At 41.6% G+C, this 21,251-nt stretch overlaps 3 protein-coding genes across 4 annotated transcripts; 1 reads left to right on the plus strand and 2 right to left on the minus strand.

Moving 5' to 3' along the window:
- Positions 1 to 9,228: 9,228 nt before the first annotated feature.
- On the minus strand, positions 9,229 to 14,035 carry trappc6bl (trafficking protein particle complex subunit 6B, like). The gene is made up of 7 exons (XM_020502823.2): positions 13,922 to 14,035; positions 13,589 to 13,680; positions 13,386 to 13,453; positions 13,127 to 13,244; positions 12,933 to 13,016; positions 12,526 to 12,619; positions 9,229 to 11,890 (listed from the first exon to the last, which is right to left on the minus strand). The coding sequence occupies exons 2-7, from the start codon at positions 13,676 to 13,678 to the stop codon at positions 11,859 to 11,861; spliced, it is 486 nt and encodes a 161-aa protein (XP_020358412.1). The 5' UTR covers positions 13,679 to 13,680; positions 13,922 to 14,035; the 3' UTR covers positions 9,229 to 11,858.
- A 307-nt stretch (positions 14,036 to 14,342) lies between these two features.
- Positions 14,343 to 18,835, minus strand: LOC109905449 (uncharacterized). 2 transcript variants are annotated; one of them, XM_020502824.2, is made up of 4 exons: positions 18,615 to 18,835; positions 17,217 to 17,685; positions 16,842 to 17,108; positions 14,343 to 16,646 (listed from the first exon to the last, which is right to left on the minus strand). In XM_020502824.2, the coding sequence occupies exons 2-4, from the start codon at positions 17,626 to 17,628 to the stop codon at positions 16,126 to 16,128; spliced, it is 1,200 nt and encodes a 399-aa protein (XP_020358413.1). In that variant the 5' UTR covers positions 17,629 to 17,685; positions 18,615 to 18,835; the 3' UTR covers positions 14,343 to 16,125. The 2 variants fall into 2 exon arrangements, with proteins under 2 accessions (XP_020358413.1, XP_020358414.1); XM_020502825.2 differs by having other exon boundaries at positions 18,587 to 18,835.
- A 169-nt stretch (positions 18,836 to 19,004) lies between these two features.
- Positions 19,005 to 21,023, plus strand: LOC109905450 (biogenesis of lysosome-related organelles complex 1 subunit 3-like). The gene is made up of 2 exons (XM_020502829.2): positions 19,005 to 19,138; positions 19,505 to 21,023. Exon 2 carries the CDS (start codon positions 19,518 to 19,520, stop codon positions 20,115 to 20,117), a length of 600 nt encoding a protein of 199 aa, XP_020358418.1. The 5' UTR covers positions 19,005 to 19,138; positions 19,505 to 19,517; the 3' UTR covers positions 20,118 to 21,023.
- Positions 21,024 to 21,251: the final 228 nt, after the last annotated feature.

Below are 21,251 nucleotides of genomic sequence, written 5' to 3' on the forward strand. Positions count from 1 at the left end.
TTCTGGTGGTCCTTCTCACTGGAATTCTGTGGCCAGATGTAATTGCAAAAACACATGAGGAGTTTGGACCTTAAACTACTCAGCATGCTCTTCACAAAAGTGGAGTTTTTGAAAGAGCATTAGGGTATGGCAGGTCATGAGTTTGAGGGCTCCAAATGGCTTCTATTTGACAACCCAATGCAAGTGGTCAGCTTGGTTGTTAAAGGCCTAGTAGAGCGACAGGACCAGAAAGGGCATGAAACACTTTCCCACGATGCATTGGAACAAACACACAATCTGCAGTATTGGCAGAAAAATGAATAAATGTGTAATAGAGTATAATTTCAGAGCATTTAGAGCAACATTTTAGTCAAGTGACGCTTTTTAGGTCACTGAAAATCATTTCGCCACAATACTGACCTCTTCAGTTCTGTGGACATTTTCGGTTACTCGTGTGAGGAGGCAGTATATCATTTTAGCCTTGGCTTTATGTTGATATACACCATCTGTAACAACCTGTCTCCAAACCCCTTACTCATGGGAGAATGGAGTTAGAGAGGGGGAAAACCTTTTCTTTTTATCTTTGGATATGAGAGGGTGCTTTTTTCCCCCCATTTCTCAGAGGGCCTGTTTTCTATTTTTCGGAGCTGGCCCCACAGGAAGGCCCTTGTGTTCCACACGCGGTCCACTCTGTCCCGCTCCCCGCCGAGGGCCCTATCTTACATCACATCAGGCAGATACGCTTTCAAAGCCTGCCCCTGCTGGCCCCCTTTATGGCCATTCTTTAATGGCCATTCAAAAGCATGGAAATGTGGGTGCATAAAGGGAGATGGGAGGAAGGGGTGTAAGGGAGGGAAAATGGGAAAAAACACGGCATGCTGTACAAAACCCCATAGAATGGAATGCAGCTCGAGAGTTCTGCACAGCTATGCCGGTGAGGGGTTTTCTGAAGGCCCGGGAGATATTTGGACGCTGCTGAACATCTGCTCGCAGTGAACAAGCCCCCTCCCCCTCTCCCTCTCTTTCAGTCTCCTGTTCCTTTCACCACGGCCATCCAATCATAATAAACTTTAGGGCTTGCTCTAATTAGGGCTGGCCTGCCGCCTGAGGAGCGACTGACTGTGCATGCCTGAGCACAGTGATTGTGATTATCCTTCATGTGAACAAAGAGCCCACCACCGCTGCTCTGTAGAGGGGGCTCTTCTTTTAAAGGAAAGAATCCAACTACAGCAGCATGCTGAGGGCCATACTCAATGAGGGAAATAAATTATATAGAATTGTAAAGAAATGGTATTGACCAAAAGTTGTTAATGACTCAATGTACAGGTAACTGTCAAAATAAAGGAAACACTTAAGTAAATGAGGTCTACAAAGTATATTGAAAGCAGGTACTTCCACACAGGTGTGGTACCTGAGTTAATTAGGGAAAGGGGGTACCTAGTACAGTTGCACAACTGAAATGCATTCAACTGAAATGTGTCTTCCGCATTTAACCCAACCCCTCTGAATTAGAGAGGTTCAATTAACATCCCATCATGCTTAGAGTCATGCATAAAAATGCCACCAGGGCTAGGAGAAGAAATCTCAGTGACTTTGAAAGAGGTCTCAAAGTAGCATAGTGGAATTAAAGGGTGCGTGTGTGTGTGTCTCAGTCACCAGATCTCAACCCAATTGAACAGCATTTTCCACCAACAAAACCTCAAATTATGTCATTTCTCCAATAGAGTTCCAGACACTTGTAGAATGTACAGTGCATTGTAAAAGTGGATTTATTTGGATTGCATATAATTGACATAAACAAAAAAGTTCAAATTGGTGAAGTGAAATTGACAAAATAACTTTTTTAATAAATAAATACAAATGGAAAAGTGGTGCATGCATACTGTATGTATTCACCCCCTTTGCTATGAAGCCCTTAAATAAGATCTGGTGCAACCAATTACCTTCATAAGTCACATAATTTGTAAAATAATGTCCACCTGTGTGCAATCTAAGTATCACATGATCTGTCACATGATCTCAGTATATATATATCCTGTTCTGAAAGGCCCCAGAGACTGCAACACCACTAAGCAAGTGGCACCACCAAGCAAGCGGCATCATGATGAACAAGGAGCTCTTCAAACAGGTCAGGGACAAAGTTGTGGAGAAGTACAGATCAGGGTTGGGTTATAAAAAATATCCGAAACTTTTTACATCCCACGGAGCACCATTAAATCCATTATTTAAAAAATGTGAAGAATATGGCACCACAACAACCCTGCCAAGAGAGGGCCGCCCACCAAAACGCATGGACCAGCCAAGGAGGGCATTAATCAGAGACGCAACAAAGAGACCAAAGATACCCCAATCTCTGCTGTGGAGCTTTGCAGCTTTTTCTGGGTTATCTGTCCATAGGACCACTTTAAGACGTACACTCCACAGAGCTGGCCTTAAGGAAGAGAAATAAGAAGCAAACATGTTTGGTGTTTGCCAAAAGGCATGTGGGAGACTCCTCAAACATTTGGAAGAAGGTACACTGGTCAGATGAGCCTAAAATTGAGCTTTTTGACCATCAAGGAAAATGCTATGTCTGGGGCAAACCCAACACCTCTCATCACCCCGAGGAGATTATCCCCACAGTGAGGCATGGTGGTGGCAGCATCATGCTGTGGGGATGTTTTTCATCAGCAGGGACTGGGAAACTGGTCAGATTTGGAGGAATGATGGATGGCGCTAAATACAGGGAAATTCTTGAGGTGAAACCTGTTTCAGTCTTCCAGAGATTTGAGACTGGAACGGAGGTTCAGTTTCCAGCAGGACAATGACCCTAAGCATTCTGCTAAAGCAACACTCGAGTGGTGTAAGGGGAAACATTTAAATGTCTTGGAATGGCCTAGTCAAAGCCCAGACCTCAATCCAATTGAGAATCTGTGGTATGACTTTTAAAGATTGCTGTACACCAGCGGAACCCATCCAACTTGATGGAGCTGGAACAGTTTTGCCCTGAAGAATGGGCAAAAATCCCAGTGGCTAGATGTGCCAAGCTTATAGAGACATACCCCAGATACTTGCAGCTGTAATAACTGCAAAAAGTGGCTCTACAATGTATTGACTTTGGGGGGGTGAATAGTTATGCACGCTTATGTTTTCTTTTTTTTCTTCTTGTTTGTCTCACACCCAAAAAATATTTTGCATCCTAAAAGCGGTAGGCATGTTGTGTAAATCAAATTATACAACCCCCCCTCCCCCAAAAAATCTATTTGAATTCCAAGTTGTAAGGCACTAAAATAGGAAAAATGCCAAGGGGGGTGAGTGATTTCGCAAGCCACTGTATGCTTGTAAAACCTGTTCTGGAGGCCTATTAAGCTGCCAAAGCCCTATTAATACACTTTATGTTGGTGTTTCCTTTATTTTGGCAGCTACCTGTATTCACTGCTGAAGGAAATGGGGTCGTATTGAATGAAATGCCTTTTTGCTTCCTGTATATTTCTCCCGCTGTGAAGGTAAAAGTAGCTTGTCAGGCGTCTTGGATTTTACCTCTCTTTTTTTGGGGTAACCGAATTAATACTGATAAGACGGGATACTCGGATTTCTTACTATGAAAACATGTTACACTTTCCATTGTGATAAGGCATTAGTTGAGGCTTGAAATAGAGTACTATTACCGTCAGTCAACCAGAAAGAATGCATGAGGTTATACCGATGGAATGTTTTTTATTTAACCTTTATTTAACTAGGAATGTATGAGGTATAGATATGCAAATGTATCATAAATGGCTGTGACACAACTTTTGTGCGTTTCCTATCCCCCATCGCTCCCAATTGTAAAGCTTTTCAAAACTTCCTCTCGATGCTTGGTATTTTTTGCAATACAATGTCTGTCCACAGGGGAGCAAAATGGCTGGTTCGGAGTGGAAATGGATGGCAGAGAATATATGACATATGAGATGACCTTATCCGAGATCCCTGTTATCAGTACAATCACATGGAGGCTGGGGGAGGAATCAGATGTCATACTGCCATGAGAGAACACAGACTGTTCTTTCATGAAGACGTTTGACCATTTATTAGAGTAATTAGTGAGAGAGGAAGAGAGAGACAGACAGAGGGCGAGAGAGTTATATTTCTTTATCTGCATCTAAGACTGATGGAATTTCCTTGTAGTATTTCAGCACTTTTCCTCAAAGCACCACAGTTTGGTATTACGTCTGCATGACTTTCACGCAATAGCAAAAAAAAAAAAGATAAACAGCTGAGGGTATGCTTAGAAAAGGAGACAAACCCCATCCCCCACAATCCTGTGTTTTTCTGCCCCCAGCACTACCCAGGTCACCATTTGAACAACTCCAAAACCTTAAACAGGCCCACACCTCACCCTCTCTTTAGGCTCTGTTGTTTATTCCTCCTTAAGGCCACTTGACAAATCATCTGGTTACTGGGCTGATTTGTGGATCCTGAGGGTATAGAAAGAGAGGCGGATAGGGAGGGGGTGGTGGTAGAGGGGGGAGGTGTGCGCTCCACCCAAACCTCCAGCCGCCCCCCTGGCAGAGGTAAGGCAGATGGGCTCTGGGTCAGAAAATGTGGAGATGATTAGGCCTCAACAGGCCACTAGCTGACTAACCATTCCCCAGCTTCCAGGTTTCTGCCAAGCCTTCATGTAAATCATGTGGTTTTATGGTCTCTCAGCCATATGTCGGTTTGGTTTCTTTGTTGGCCTTCTGTTGTTCAGAGTGTTGTTTGGTTCTGTATTTCCTCACTGTTAAGGCCAAGCAAGGCCGACCCTATGGGAAAATTATTTTTCCATCAACCGCATGTTGGTGAGCATGGTGATATGTTTAATTTCCCAATGTGAAGTGTTGCTACTTAAGGGTCGGAATATTATTTTTGAAAAGGAAACTCAATAGTTATTCAAGCTTTTCAAACTTTCTATTAACACTAAAACAGGTGATGTTAAACCTCAATTACTCCTAATGACAAATACGGATCGTAATTGGGTCGCATATTTTCTATGGAAAGCCACTTCCATTGTTTAATCAGTGTGGCCAGAAGACAAAAAGCCCACTCGGGTCATGGTAATAATCTTTCTCCTTGCTCACCCTACACTATAAAAACAGCTAGCCTCTATCCATCTGTGTCCCATTAGAACTATCAAAATACACACAGGCTTAATTTAGCCCAGTGCAGAGGCCTTGACACCCATCGGGCATGCCCAGCAGGTACCACACAGGGGTCAGAGGTGACGACCTCACCGTTGCCCCCTGACATGGCCTCTCCCCCCCCCCCCCCCCCTGCCATTCCGTTCCTCATAACAGCAATCCTGTTGATTCAATTAAACACGAAGAACGCTGTGGCACTCTCGCACAAAGGGGGCAAAGGTACAAGGCCAGTCAGGGAGAGGGATGGAAGGCAAAAGGCATCCATTAGAGCCAAAGACAGGCAAACAAATGCCTTGTAACCAGGGAGAGGCCACATGGGTAGAGGTGGGAGGGGTGGAGGAGGTACAGGGGATGGACAAAGAGGTAATTATTTTTGGGGTAGCCCATTGGATCTCAGCAGCGATGACATAGGGTCAGCTGTGAAGGACTCGGTGGGGTCGACTGGCCACGAATGCACGGATTACCACTGACACGACATTTCATTAGGTAAACATTGAAGGATAAGCAAGAGTAACTCTTCCATGGGTTTAGTGGATGTGGCTTTCTATTGAGGACTGTGTCAGTTCTGAGAAGAGAAGAGACCGGGACAGGGTGTCTGTTGTGCTGCTCTGCGAATAAAACACAAACTACAATATTGAAGCAAATGCATACAGTATACATATGTGTGATCACTTTTTATTAGGCTGAGATATTAAAACAGGACATCTTTTGGTGGTTATACACAAATAGGTATTCTTTTGATTTAAATCAAACCGTTGCTTTTAAGGTAGAGCAAGCCCACATACCTGCATTTCTGTCATGAGGACCTGGTTTGAAGGTGAGAAGGCAGAACCACCCAATCTTTCCTTTTTAATCTGTCTGTCTAAAGGTTTGATCCCGAGAGCAGCCTGTAACCCCATAGCCTTTCCAGACTATGGGGGGAGGACCTGTCGCAGTGAACCATGGTGGCTATGGCCTGTGGAAAATCTATATAGTGTAGGTCAAAGCTGGCAAGTTAGGCAACAAATAGTATGAGAACTTACCAAGACAGCATAGCATGTTTACAAACTGCACACATACTGAGGCCTGATAGTATATTGTACATTCTGTACATTCCGTTACACTAACAGTACTTCAAATAAAAAATGTGAAAGAAAAAAAATCACATGCATAGAATAAAACAAGGTTAGACTTGATCATGAAAAGCTTACTTACGAGCCCTTTCCCAACAATGCAGTTAAAAGGTAACAAAATGAACAAATCGATTCAAAGAAAATAGTAACACAGCAAAATAACACAGTGAAATAACAATAATGAGCCTATCTACAGGCTATATACAAGGAGTTCCCGGTACCGAGTTAGTGTGCTGCGGTGCGAGGTAGTTGGGGTGATTTGATTGAGGTAATAAGCACATTGTAGGTTTGGTTTGGTGATTGACTGAAGTACTATGACCATGCAGGTTGGGGATGAGAAGCAGAAAGTCCAGTTAGACGTTTAATTACTTTCAACCACTAAGAGCTTGAACAAATGTTACATCAAGTAATGTAGGTATAGTAAATGGATTTGGTTCCAGGATTGAGAACATTGGATGGGTGATGTAGACAGTTCGTTTTGTCATCAGGCCTTGTGTTTAATGAATAGTTAAGGACATAGCCTCCCAGAACTGCAAGTCGCCCTTGTAATGCTTTGAGACGTCCCTCTCCAACAGCACAGCATACATGGGCCTTTTAATGAAATACCAGTTGGACACAGCTTTCTTAGCCAGTGGCATTTGGGGCATTGTCTTCTTGATGGACGGAAATCATGGCGATAATGTCAGATTTGCCCAAACAATCCATCGAGTTAGCCCTGAGAAACCCAAAACCCACAAGGTCTGCCTGCATTGCCTTGGCACCGGAGTCATGTCAGGGAGGGTGTGACTGGGAGTTGAGAGAGTAGCACTTAAGGTTATTTGAAAGAAAGGTGCTCTTTAATCCTTGGGGGGATTCTAACACGACCCCACCCCAGTTCAGCCTAAACAAACCGTCCCATGTCTTTTGTCATGGCACATGCAAAGTGTGGCTCGTGACGACGATAACTTTATTTCTAGTGCGAGAGCTAAGATTCAGGAAAACAATGTGATTCTAAACAACTCTGTCTGTCAATTCTTAGCAGTAGCACTGTTAGCGTTTCAGCTTGTGGAAAGCCAAAACAATCCCGTCAGTTTGAATATGCTCAGTAGGCTACATGTGACTGGTTGGCCCAAAACGCATCAGATGATCAAGATTTGTTGGGGGGGGGGGGGGGGGGGGGGGGGGAATCAGTGATGGAATTGGTTAACAATATCTTAACTGAAATTAGCAATGGAAATCCCAAATAATCCAGAGACCAATCTACCCATTTGAATAGCCTGAAGTGATGTCTGACAACACAGGCATTTGGCCGGACAGGTTTTTGTAACAGCAACAGAACCATTTGATTAGTGAACTGCCACACTAACCCCAGTTCACACAATCTTTTCCAAAGCTCAGTGGTCAGGTAGCACCCCCCCCCCCCCCTTCTAAGACCTGCCTTCATATCCCCTTGATAACCTCCTATGGTCTCTGCCTGTCTTTTAATCAAGAGGGGGGCTTTATCTGGGGGAAGTGATTAGCCACAAGCTCTTACAAAAAACTAATCCTTTCACTAACGGCAAAAGAGAGAAAATCTCCCCAGACGTCCTGGTATTGTAACCAGATTTCCTCTCTCACCCACAAAGAAACCATCATATCTTCCCTTCTGAGGAAAGAGTGGTAAATTAAAAGTTATTGTTACTTTCTTGGAGATATGGGCCCCATACTCACCCACCACCCATTCCCTCATTCCAACCTTCTGCAGGAGATTTATAGGAGAAACAATAGGGGGGAAGTTATCTGGAGAGCGCAAATGTCAAACAGTTTGAGGTAAACCTCGAGCAATGACGGAGGTTATAGCCCTTTACGTGGCAAACAGGATAACACTGTTAAGCTGTTTAAAGAACATAAATCTTTCTGCATACCATAAACTACTACTACAAAATTAGTCTCTCTGAAGTAGCGTTCAACATTTTGAATTTACAAATAATATTAACTCATATAGATGAGTATTTGTTAAATATTTAGTTGTTTAATTGAATAAACCTGAAACTATTTTTTTTTTAATTGTCAGTACTGTGTCACTGGGAGAGAAGTATAAACAAATACAATTAGATGCAGAAACAATGAATATGATGAGATGTGTGAAAACATAGGTATGAGCAAGAAAATAATCCTCTCTGCAGCTCTCTTTTGCCATGAGCAAAGAGTGGATTCATGAGAACTTGTGACAGCAACACAAATCAGTCAAGCCAGCAGCTATGGGGCAGTGGGTATAGGAAGGGGGGCTGCTTTTGTGTCAGAAGCACTGTGTTCACTCATTCACTCCCCAGCTGCAGACGGTTTTCAGGGCTCTGGTTCCCATACTTAGATTAAATCTTCCCAATTCAAGAGATAAATGAGTGTGTGTGAAGAGGTTACTGATGAAGGAGGGGGAGGAGAAGGGAAGGGGGCGGGGACAGATGCAGGAGGGGTGGTGGGACAAGGGGTTTTTCGTAATCAGTCCAAACAAAAATTGTCAATTTTTTTCCCCTCCTGTAACTTTATTGATCACATTGTGATGCAGGGAAGGCCTGGGAACGCCATGTAGCGCTATGCAGGGTAGCAGCTGGATCCCTGCCCAATCTAATCCACACTCTTACTGCTCCAGCACAATCAAGCTCTGGAGACGGAGACCATTTGACTGGGTTTGGGGAGGAGGATCCTGATGCTGTCAGCCAGATAGTCTCAGTCCCTTTGACTTTGTTATGTAAATGTTATGACATGCACAATGTTTATGGGCAATTCATACACTCTTCCCTTCTTCATTTCAATTCTCCCAGGACTCCCTTTCATGGTCAGAAAAGAATAGCTTGGTGCTGCTGAACATGTCAGTGCTGCAAACATGACAAAAGTGAATTCTGCAAACATTACCACGCAACGTGGACAACAAGAGGGTCACTGTGTGTTACATCTGACCCACTGCCAGCCTCCCAGTGGTTAAAAATCACAAGACACTGTGCCACTTCTTTCACAGTGGACACAATGAATATATTGAAGAGTTCAAACAATTATCTTTATTTGGAGGGAAAAAATACATTTAAAGACCATACAGCTATTAAAGAACAGGTACTTTTATAGCACAACAACCATGGTAGTAAAAATTGCATAGGTCTTTGAACTGGTTTCCTGGAATTACAGAAATACATTCACTACAACCAACTCTATATGGTAGAAATTTAACAGAAATGGTACACGACACAGGGGAAAAAAATAACATTTGAGGGAAGAAATCTCTCCAGCACAGATGGTTATGTTTGCGAAACCCCCCAAAATAAAACAGAGAACTGCATCAGACCTAAAAGAAAGGAATGGGGGGAGGGGAGGAGAATTAAGAGGTGGAACTGTGGAGGATGTTTACTTGAACATACATTCAGACCAGACGGGGCGTTTGAAGTTGGCCATAGTTCATTCTCTGTTTTAGAGTGACGGAGCAGACACCACCTCACTCCAGCCTCTTTTTTTTAATGGCTTTAGAAAGGAGAAGTGAGACAGCTGGAGTTCTGGCTCAGAGCATTTATTTACTTCTCCCTGTGGCAAAGTAAAAGTTCTCCACAAAGAGAGCCTGTGAATGGCTCACCCCAGGTAGTCATGCCCTACGTTCTCCTTTGTGTACCTTAGTTTAAAGCTAAAGCATTCTGTATTTGTTTCTTTTCAAGGGAAAAAAGGCCTTTAACCGAAGGGATGGCGCCAGTGACTTTGTGCTTGGATATTGCGGTTTAAGACGTGTAAATGTGAAGGAATGATCGACTTTTTGGCTATGTTGAGGGGGGCAATACAAGGCTTGGTTTTGGAGGTACTGACATAAATCCTTTTATCCTAAGAATGCCTTTCCTTAAAAGGGCAAGGCAGGACTTTTCTAGGTAACCTGAACCAGAGCCAAACTCAAAATATTACAGTTAATTAAATAACAGGACGTGGCAGTCTAATAAAAGCTTGTTTTAGGGGAGCACTAATAAACCTGACTTGACTGATATGTCAAAATCAGGAAGAGGACACGGTCTTTGAAAAGGGTATAAAACCTATCATCAGAGGTAGTGAGAGGTTTCCATGTTGAATACAAATAGATTTGTAACGTTAAAAAAAAGTCTGCTTGATGTCGAAATGAATGAAGCAAATATCACAAGGGAATGAATATCTGGGACACAATCCAGTCACATAACCTACATACATCCTCCTTCCTCTTAAATGTCCCGGGACAAGTAAAAACTAGGAAGAGCATTTATCTAACCTAGCCCAATTCTGCTGCTCTGTATTTATACTCATGATCTTCAAAACAATATGCAGTTGACCATTACAAAATTTTGTGCCAAATAGATCAATCCTGTCCAGTTGGTATTGAAGCACAATTTCATACAAAACACAGAGGTTTTGGCTTTCCCTTTGAAATGCTGAAAGCATAGCCTTTCTAGAGCCTGAGGCACTGATGATCGCAAACAGAACAGAATGATGCATTTCAATCCATAAAACATTTACATGGAACAGTAAGAGATGAGGTAACTTCCTGTTTCAGTAAGTATTACCAAACTTGATCAAATATGTTTCAAATAGTGTTTTAAAGCGGCAATCTGCAGTTGTAATAATAACAAAGCGTCCTTCCAGCCCCATTTCTGGGGGATGGGTTGGAGAAATGTAACCACTCTGAAAGTCCTAGACAGAGCAATGACCATCCCAAATTATAGTGTTAACCATGTTGGAGGCTATATAGTGTTTCTTTAAATGTACTTTATTTACAAACATTGGAGTAAAACAAACTTATATTTTGGGTTCTGAAGGGGTAAGACAGGTGAACTAAGCTCATGACGCATTTATAAGTTATTTTCTAAAAATAATCAAAAAAGGTGCATATCATGAATTTATAGGTCCAAAAATGGATGTAGTAACTGCAGATCGCCCCTTTAAAGTATTATTTTGTACAAACAACATTTTCAATCCAGGTCTTAAATGTATTTCTCTTGATGCAGGGTAAAGCAGAAAGATCATATCTCAAGATAATAACATGATTCACAAAGTTTGAAAGAGACAACTGGAGAGCTGGATATCACTGCTATAATGTTCAACTGGGCTCTCTCTTCAAATGATAATGCACTCCAATTCCATTCACAGGCATGCTGTCGAGAAGAGTATATTGCAGAGACTACCCTCTAGTGGCATAAAAAAGTTATTTTGTCAACAACTATTTGTTGTTTCTTTAGCAAATGCAGTCAACAAAGAGCCAAGGAAATGACATGGGATAAGTATGAAAATCATTTGAGAATAAAAATGCAATTCGTATTTGATTTCCCTCAACAACAGAGATGACACCTACAACAGACTAACTGCAATACCTTCTAGTTAATATACAAAGACATGAAACTGATGTTAGGATACAAAATAAATCTGTTAAAGACAATTAAATAGAGGAATCAATATCTGGTGACTACATTAAGCTTTTTTTAAGTGTTTATAAAACTCAAATAAGTGTGTAATTCTTTACAATGTATTATTGCTTTCTAAAGAAAAAATAATGTAATACAAAAATAATATGTAGTAAACCACCTTCCATGTAATGACATTTAAGGACCTTAGGGTTGACATTCACATTATTTTATTGTCACAGATGAACATAACATTTTAAAGAGGTGGGTCCTATTCAAATCTTCTGAATCACGACCTGGAATTTACCTGTGTGGGAACACAAAAGGTGGTAATATTACTTAAAAAGACAAACGTCTGACAAAGTATGGACATATTATGTACCTTGTCATTAAAGAAGCTACATGTAATATTTTGGCATTGTAATTTCAGAAAATGTCTTTAAGATACAGTATCTACAGTAATAGTGGAATTATTTGGCCCACACAAAATAGCATTTAAATCGTGCAGCCTTCTTATTGGTCAACGAAAGACTGACCAGCTCTTGTTGTTGAAATTAACTGGGCCTGAGCGGCACGCTAACCGATAACAATCCGAGCTGTGCATGCTCAGTGCAGCACTCCTTTGAAATGAAGTTGTTTTTGACATATGGAATTGTGTAATTGTATTACTTTCATGGCTACGTAATAAAGACACATTGAGCTCTTTAAGAAGTCGTCTCGAAGCTAGATAATGTTTTTGAAGTGAGATAAAACCTACTAACAAGGCATGAGTTTGTCACTCAGCTAGCCAAAGTCCTGCCCTGGACTGCTTAACAACCTTTACAGGAAGTACCTGTCACTGAACACTCTCTGACTTGAAACATCTCTGTAGTATCGGTAATGTTTGGTGTAGTATATGATGGTATATGATAAATGATGATGATGATGATAAAAGAGACTCACATGAGGGCATTAGGGAGACCTCAGCTGTCACCACGCAATCCATCCCCAAGTTAGACAAAGCTCCTCTCACCAATCCACAGGAGTATGCCAGATACTGTTGCAAAACATAACAGACAGTTACGGCTGAACATTTACATTCGAGTTAAATCACCGAAGGCCCATATTTCAATCTATTTGGCTGAATATTCTAGAATAATGTTAAACCTTGGGCCAAATAGGGTGTGGCAAGCATTTTTTCCATCCAAGTACTAACATGCATACTTTAACTTATCAAGTTTAACCTGGTGTTAGTGCCGGGCTGGAACAAGTGTGTTCCCAGCCTGGGTCCCCAGAACCAAGATTTAAGACCACTGTTGTAAAATGAGAAACGACTGGGTCTACTTTTTAAAAACGATTGGATGTCTTACTTTTGGAGCTTCCTCGAGGTACTGCTTCCCGTTAGAAAACTGTGTCAAGAGCGCAAACTTGTTGTCTTGCAAAACATAAGTACCCTGTGTAGAAACAAGACACACCATGAATATTTGGGAGGAAGGCCATAGGTAGTGTAGTATATCAGCAGCTGAATTCCTAATCTAAAGTGCTTTTATTTTTATGGGCACACCTGGTGGTTTGTCCTAAGGTTGTCAATTTGCTTTCTGAAGACATTTATCCAGAAGTCTTTACAGATGAATTTCATGACATCCAAGTCATCTTTGAAGCTGGGCGAATCTTTTGTGAACCTGGAGGGTCAGGAAACACACAAGGTTAGCCTACATATATTGCCATTTCAATCAGGTAAAGTGATACTAAAGTACTCAAAGGTGGAACTTAGGTCAAACTGAAATACAGGGCATATGCAATAGTGAAAACTGTTGTCCTACCTTTCTATAAGCCCCTGTCCTACTCTGAAGCCCATGCCTTCCAGAGTGGACACACACGTTGCCCTATCCTGTGTAGAAAAAAACCCAAATAGCTAGATGTGACAACATTATACAAACACACCTTTTGATGATGACTAAACTTTCAAACAATGTTGAGTGGGTATGTCAGGTGGCTGTCTAATGACGTTACGAGCTTAACCAACCTTGTCCATCTCCCCTCTCGAGGCTTGGTCTTTGTAAATATGGGACACCATCTCCATGTGGAGGAACTCAAAGAGTACGTCGTCGGCCATGTCTGAAATAAAAGAAAAATCTTAATAGGAAAAGCTAGGCAACGTTCTCTACCTGACTGACAAACGTTTAAAACATGCAAGCTAAATGATCCTGGTACACTGGTGGAGAACGTCTAGCTAGCTAACGTTTGCTAGTGGTTGAAACTGCGGGCAATTCTTTCTTCTGAATTAAAATATAATTTGCTATCTACGTTCAATAAATATGATCACATATTACTAACGCATGTAAATCAAACAGAATACCTATTTTACAGCTCTGGTTTGAGTTACTTTCCGCTAAATTGCTCACGATGTAAACAAAGCGTTTACTTCCTGACTACGGAACCTGCGAAGGAGGCACAACTTTGCTTAGTCGTGCCGAAGGACAAATAGCTGGATAACTGATTACAGGAGAAAATGCTAAACATTTTTCTTTAATGTTTTGTTTAGAAGAAAAAACAGACACTATGAATTGGTTAATAGGGTCACCAGCTAGGACAACAATGCAAATAGTTTGTTTCTTCATGCAGCTCACACCCTTCCCAGTTTATGTGAAATTCCCTTAATATTTTAAGACCATCACATAATTTCAATACATGTCCTTTTAATTTGACAGGTTATATGAGGACAGAGATATGTTCGCAATAGGTGAGGTGATGCACATTTTCAGTCTGGGAACACATAAAACGTAAAAAGAAACAATTCATGTTTTATTGAATATTTTCAAATTTTAGGCTACTTTTTGTTACAGCTTCAATGTTATGATAAAGGTATATTGGTATTCCGGAATCTGGTATTGCTTACAAAACAGTCTGATGCTGAAAAAGGGAGCTCAAATAATTGATCCGCAAAAAAAGCTTGCATTTGAAATAAATGTACATCATATTTTCCTTTTGAAGTAAACCTACAATGTACATTGCAACATTCATTTCTAATTCCACAATGGCTAAAGCTACTGATTAGATTTGCAATTCATAAATGAAACCAGTCCTTCCATTACAGTGAATATTTAATTCTTCACTTTTAAAAATACAATAGCATCAATAACATTTTTAGGCACGTTTCAGTCCATAAATAAGGCTATCATCACAAGTATGCCTCTTTTTATTGTTCTCATTTGGATTAGGTTTAATGTCAAGGTGCATCAAATACATTACACTAAATAACTCAATATCAATGGACTTGATACAAGTTCTGATTGAAGCTGGAAGTCAAGTATTAAAATAACTTTGAGAGAAAAGTCGCAGTGAGGTCAAAAACGTGATTTTCCGGTGTCTTATATATATTTTCACACTATGAGGTTGGAATAATACTGTGAAATTGTGAAAATCATGATAATGCTTTTAATGTAAGAGCTGTTTGAAAAGACTGCCTGAAATTGGCCAAGTTGACAGGGTTCCCCAACCCCTCCCAGTTTTTGACTCTTCTTGCTTAAGACAGGTAACAAATTACAAGCAAAACATGCCAAATTGCAGTACTGCCAAGATGTAGTAATACAATTCCAAGATACAAATTAAGTGATGTATGATGTGGGATGAATCTCTTGTGAGATTTCAAATGTAGACTTCATTACCATATTGCACTTACACACTACAGTACCTCTCATCTTCAGCAAAGCTAAAGCAAAGTAAAACACATTCACTGGCCTAAATTAAAGCAGCCATGTGTATCCACGACTATGCAAATAGCTGTGCAAATGGAGTTCTACAAAGTCCCTGTTTAAAACAAGTCTTCAATATAGAAATGAAGTCACCAAAATATCCAATATATGTTTAGGAAAAGGAACATTTAGAAAAGAGGAGATATTTGGATAAAGCCTTTGCTTGACCAGCTTCTACATAAATGTGTATGAGTTAAGAAAACATACATTTAAACATCATTTGGGGAAGTTTCAGTGGATGATTGCTGGCGAATTGGAATCTCTCTTCTTGACTAGTGAAAATAAACATCTGCGCTAAGGTTTGTCAAAATTATCTAGATTGTAGACTTTAAAATATATCTGATTAAAACATCAGATTATTCACTTCTGTACATTAAAACATTTGGACATGACAAAATTAAACTGAAGAGAGAAGTTGGAATAAAAAACAAACACCTTTTTTTTCCACAATACATTCTCAAAATGACAAGTCCCTCATAAATGTAAGCACCCATATATTTTTATTCAACACTCAACACTTATAAAAAAGTTTATATCCAGAACCTGAAACAATTCTTCGGCTGTCCCCATAGGATAACCCTTTGAATAACCTTTTTTTTTGGTTTCAGGTAGAACCATTTTTAGGTTCCATGTAGAACCCTTTTCAGAGGGTTCTACATGGAAAAAAAACGTGTTTTACCTGAAACCAAAAACGATTCTACCTGGATCCTAAAAGGGTTCTCCTATGGGGACAACTGAAGAACCCTTTTGGAACCATTTTTCCTAAGAGTGTATGCTCTCCTCTGTCAGAATGAAGCTTCAAGAGCACTCAGTTGTGCTGGAACTTGTTTGAGAGTCCGTTAAGCAAAACACCCTTCTGTGGAGAAGTGGGAAGCTGCTCTGAGGGGGATGGTCCTTGAGGTTCAGGACGCCCATGGTCTGAGGGCTGAGGGTTGGATGTGTCACTAGTTGAGTTCTCATCCCTGGAGGGTGATTCATTCTGGACCTCCAACAGAGAGACTGTCCAGGAGGGAGATGTAGGCTGTGAGGGGTAGGCCTTGCATGAGCATTGCTGGTGTCCTTGGGTTTGGACCTGTTCCACTCCTCTCAAGATGCGCACCAGGGAGTTGTGGACCTGCTGGCTGATAGGAGTGTTACTGTCATCGGGTTCGGCCTTGACCTGGCGGCCTGTGGAGAAGTTGGAGAGCTGCTCCAGGACCTCTATCTGTCGGTCCATCATACCCAGCATGCTGCAGTGGAAGGCCCTTTGCTCAGCGAGTTGTTCCCCTAGCTGATGGTTCAGGATGGTGAGCTGCTGGAGGATCAGGGTGCTGGTGTCCTCACAAGTGCCTGCGGAGAAATGAACAGCAGGACAACTTGTATTTGTTTTAGGTTATCGCTGTAATATTTATTATCCAAAGCTTTAAACAATTGATAAGTACAAAGTAAAATTCCAACAGATGAATTACATATTAGTTAAAAATAACACATTAATTACATAGAATATAGATGGTCATGTAGCCACTCAGTTATAAAAGCACTCACCAGTTTGTTCTTGTGGACTGCAGCCAGTGGAGTCCCTAGCTCCCTCACCATCATGTAAAGAGGGTACTGAATGTGGCTCTCTCTTCACAGGGTAAAGATACTCTCCAGACAGACCCAAAGTCATTATCTCATCTGACTTCAAGGCCCAGCCCGGAGTGCTGGCGTTGGCCTCTATTGGGATGGCATTGGTCTCGTCTGCTTCTCCCTCTAGAGCTGGAGCCAGGCTGTCCTGCCAAGGGGCCGCAGATTCGGGCTGAGCAACATCACCTGAGAAGAAGGGTAAGCAGAGCAGGCCAACGCAAAGCATACACTTCTTTACAATTATTTAATGTGAAATAATAAATGTATAATAATCCTAAAGCCAGAAAGTAGTACCATCTGTATGATCCTCCAGGTCTGAAGGGGTCAACACCACCATATTGTGTCCATCTGCAATGCCTTGCACTGGGGCCCCCACCCGGGCCCTCCTGGCCAGCATGCGGTCCAGCATACGAAAGTAACGGAACGACTCGATGGTGGACAGGCGTGCAGCAGCGCTACGGTATCCTGCCATCTTGATCTTGCGGTACTTGTGCTTGAGGCTCTTCCAGCGGTTGCGTATCTGGTTGACAGTGAAGTGGATGTCCCGCTTGGCCAGGCTGTAGCGCAGGCGGCGGAAGTGCGAGTCGTTGCGCTGGCGCTTCTTATCCAGCTCATGCACCAGGTCCAGCTGCTCGATGAGGGCCAGCATGGCGAAGGTGTCCGACTCTGTCCACCACTTGTTGGGTCTCCTCTCACTCAGGTCCATGGTCTCTCCCGACCCTCACTGGGTGTACCTGCTCTGGTAGCAGCCCCTGGGCTCCTCCTGGATGGGAGTAAACAAGAACACATGGAAAAAGGTTGAAGTACCACACGATAATGTAGGCTAAGATAATTTCTCTATGTTAGAGGTAGACTGAGGGACAGCCCGAATTATTATAATAAAATGGCCTGAAATAAATGTTAGACTTTCTACTGAAATAAAATGCTGTAGCAATATGCATCAAAGAGCAGCATTCAAGTTGCATTATAATAAGCTAGTATTCAACACAGGAACAATGGTGGGTTAAAAAAAAAAATCAAAGGTATATGAAACCTCATTATGGGAGAATATATGAGTCACAACAGCATCCAAAATAGATACTGGATATAAATGACAGGAATAGATTGTGAAATAAACCAATCCAGAGATGTTCATTACAACATTCGCACAAGAGTACAGTGACAGTTTCTTCTCCAGTCCCTTTGAAGTTCACCCAACAGCAAATCACGACTTTCCCACGTAAATTCCACTCAGATGAGACATGATGAGCGGAGTAACGTTAGTTTGTGTGCGATGTGAATTTATGCACACATACAAGAACATAACGCTTTCTACAGCGACAAAAAAATACATATGCAATAGCCTTTCCCTTTTGGTACAGGGAAGTACTTAAAATAAAACTGATCATGGAAATTACAGACAACTAACGTTACATCACACACCATACAGTCAGACACTCATAACTAGTCATCAACAGTCTGACCACTGACAACCTAACTTAACGAGCTTGTACTGGCTGCAGGAAAGTGACCGTAGCTGTGTTGCAGTGGCCGTGACGGCGAATGCTGACGATGAAGAATGTAATTTCTTACAGAACACTGCGGCGATGTCTTAGTGCATCGGTCAACATTTTTTTCATGCACAAACTATTATTATAATTTAATAACCATAAAATAGCGCTTACTGTAACTACTACAGATGGCACTTCATACCTTCATCACAAAATATTTTACGCTGCGTCTAGGAAGCTTGCTTGCGTCGCACGATCATATGTTTTTTTTTTTACATCAATAGTCTTGTTCGACATTGCAGCCGACAGTGGAGGAGACTGCCGACTGATTGATCTACAAATCACCGTCCGTCATAAATAACGACTCATTGTTGTTTGTAGATCAATCAGTCATTCACCATTTCCCATGATACATTACGATTTTGATGTTCTCGAACACGGCCAATGACTGCATATGGTTGACGTTCCATATGTCACATGTCGTTCGGTGTCTACTCTGATTGGTCAAGAATCGTACTGCATACTCACGAGGGTTAGACTTTGTGAGGATCTGCGCAGATACTCAGATCTACACATAATCTCAATGTTCATTTAGTCGGATTTAACAGACATCTAGGTGTACTGATTAGCGAATATGTGCAGTACTTAGTTTGTGTCAACCCTAGTGAGGGAGTGTTTTTGACCGACTTCCGGGTGCTCATGTGATTCTTTTTTGCAGGACCGGAGGTATGATCATTTGTTTTACATACATTTTTCGAATAATAGCAGGCTAGCAATCTATATTGGCATTGGTGAATTGATTTAACGTAGATTGATTAACATAACAAGCCAAATACTTACATTTCATAACATGATTAAACGGGGGGCGCCTTTCGATGGTTATCATCTCGCACAAAAAAAATATTTGGGCTAGTGACCAAATTTGGGAAGGAGGCACATTCCGATGGGCACCCAGGCATCATCTGATTCTGCAACAGTTCCATTAAACAATGCATACCATCAGAACATGCTTCACTGTTCCATTAAACTGTGCCTCTCCATAAAATATTATATTTTCTACTGTAGGCCTTCACAATTATCTTGTGTATTTAGGTGGTGTGGTGTAATGGCAAGTGACAAATACCAGATAGTGGTGCAAGGTGAGGCGTCAGAGACCGACTCAGATGATGAGGTATACATCACCTCCCTCTCTCCACATTCAACAGCCGGAGGGCAAAAGGTACCAGGGGAAGCATCTGAGACTGACAGCGGGGGGGAGGTTGAGAGAGTACGTAAATGTGTCATTCCTGCAAGCTCTGAAAACCCACAAATATTACGCAAGGACTTAACTCCCCTGCTTGTGATCAGAGATAACCCTGACATTCCGTCCGCGGTAGAGGAGTTTGTTGTGTCTAGGCCTGAACACAATGGGCTCTACTACAACACTTTACTCCAGCTGAAATTACAGGAGAGCAATACACGTCTGTGCACGGATGTGCCCCAGACCATCAAACAGGTGTATGGTAATGCCACAAAGGAGATACGCATGGCCACAACCCACCTAAACAGCTCCCAGAACGGCATCATCAACGCCTCCCACAGCATCCGACTCATTCTGGATGACCTCAAGTCCGTCTCAGAGGAAATAGACATTATCACCAGCTGTTATCTACTCCCCGATATTACCATCCCCTCCTCTCCCACTACCCCTATTCTCAGACAGTGATGTGCCCCATTCATTTTTTCATATGTATTATGTAGGCTAAACAATGGACTTGGGAGTATTGTTATTTGTAAAAGGCACTTGCATTAGGTGAATAAATTATGCATGCCATTATACTATTACTGCTCCATGTTATTCAGATAGCTTATTCATTGTAGTTGGCCATAAAGGATAGCTTATTGCTCTCAATCATACGTTCAAGTATTTAGCTGTTCACAAGCACATGAGAAGGTTCAAACCCCCCGAGCTGACAAGGTACAAATCTGTCGTTCTGCCCCTGAACAGGCAGTTAACCCACTGTTCCTAGGCCGTCATTGAAAATCTGAATTTGTTCTTAACTGACTTGCCTAGTTAAATAAAGGTAAAATAAATAAATAAATAAAAATGTCAATCTCTGTATTTTCCAATGCACCAAACCTTGTGTAGTCCTAGTGCACAGCCCACTCTTGTGGTGTCAGCAAGGCACTGCAAGGGATGCGACCGCTGTGGTCATTTTTTGCGTAGGCCTAGATTTGAAGAAACTGCAGAATCCCCATTTGCTAACAAAACAATGACAACATTGAATTCTAGGTTGTTATCATTGTGCGTTGCTGTATTCACATTTCAGTCATTGAACTGCAATTAGGCCTCTACTTTTACATTTGAAGGAACAGTTAAAACAATTTAAGATACAGTGCAATCCTTCCAAAGATATAAAAAGTGTTACAAAATTGAAGATAATTTTTTTATCCAATGGGATTCCGGGGGGTTTGATTAACCATTATTTTTGCAGTCACTGACATGTCGGGTGAGACTGAGCATTTGGCATGGCACCCAGGAAGTGCGAACTGAAAGTGATCCATTCTCCCAAGGTCATCTGAAGGGCATGTCTGATCTCACTAGGGCTGGGCGGTATACCGTATTTTACTATATACCGGTTTGGGTTTTTACTTTACCTTCTATAACGGTATTTTAAATGTTTGGTTTGTTAAATGTAATATGCTGTGTGTAACGTCCATTTTTATAGTTTACTCCGCTACTTGAGTCATCCCTCCGCTCTCTCTCTTTCCACGCCGCTTTCCACACAGACCTAGTCCCACCACCTGTCACTCAAGGAGCGCATTTATTTTTGCTTGACCACGCGACACTTTCGTTCAG

Source organism: Oncorhynchus kisutch, linkage group LG15 (assembly GCF_002021735.2).
Source record: "Oncorhynchus kisutch isolate 150728-3 linkage group LG15, Okis_V2, whole genome shotgun sequence".
In the NCBI taxonomy this organism is placed as follows: Eukaryota; Metazoa; Chordata; class Actinopteri; order Salmoniformes; family Salmonidae; genus Oncorhynchus; species Oncorhynchus kisutch.

Bases quoted from the DNA above. Each gene is read 5' to 3' on its own strand.
- trappc6bl (XM_020502823.2), bottom strand. From the start codon at position 13,678: ATGGCCGACGACGTACTCTTTGAGTTCCTCCACATGGAGATGGTGTCC. The intron at 13,245-13,385 runs GTAGGACAACAG...CTGACCCTCCAG, and splicing joins GGACAGGGGCTTATAGAAAG to GTTCACAAAAGATTCGCCCA. The intron at 13,017-13,126 runs GTGTGCCCATAA...GTTTCTACACAG, and splicing joins ACCTTAGGACAAACCACCAG to GGTACTTATGTTTTGCAAGA.
- LOC109905449 (XM_020502824.2), bottom strand. From the start codon at position 17,628: ATGGACCTGAGTGAGAGGAGACCCAACAAGTGGTGGACAGAGTCGGAC. The intron at 17,109-17,216 runs GTACTACTTTCT...CCTTCTTCTCAG, and splicing joins CCTGGAGGATCATACAGATG to GTGATGTTGCTCAGCCCGAA. The intron at 16,647-16,841 runs GTGAGTGCTTTT...ATTTCTCCGCAG, and splicing joins CAGTCCACAAGAACAAACTG to GCACTTGTGAGGACACCAGC.
- LOC109905450 (XM_020502829.2), top strand. From the start codon at position 19,518: ATGGCAAGTGACAAATACCAGATAGTGGTGCAAGGTGAGGCGTCAGAG.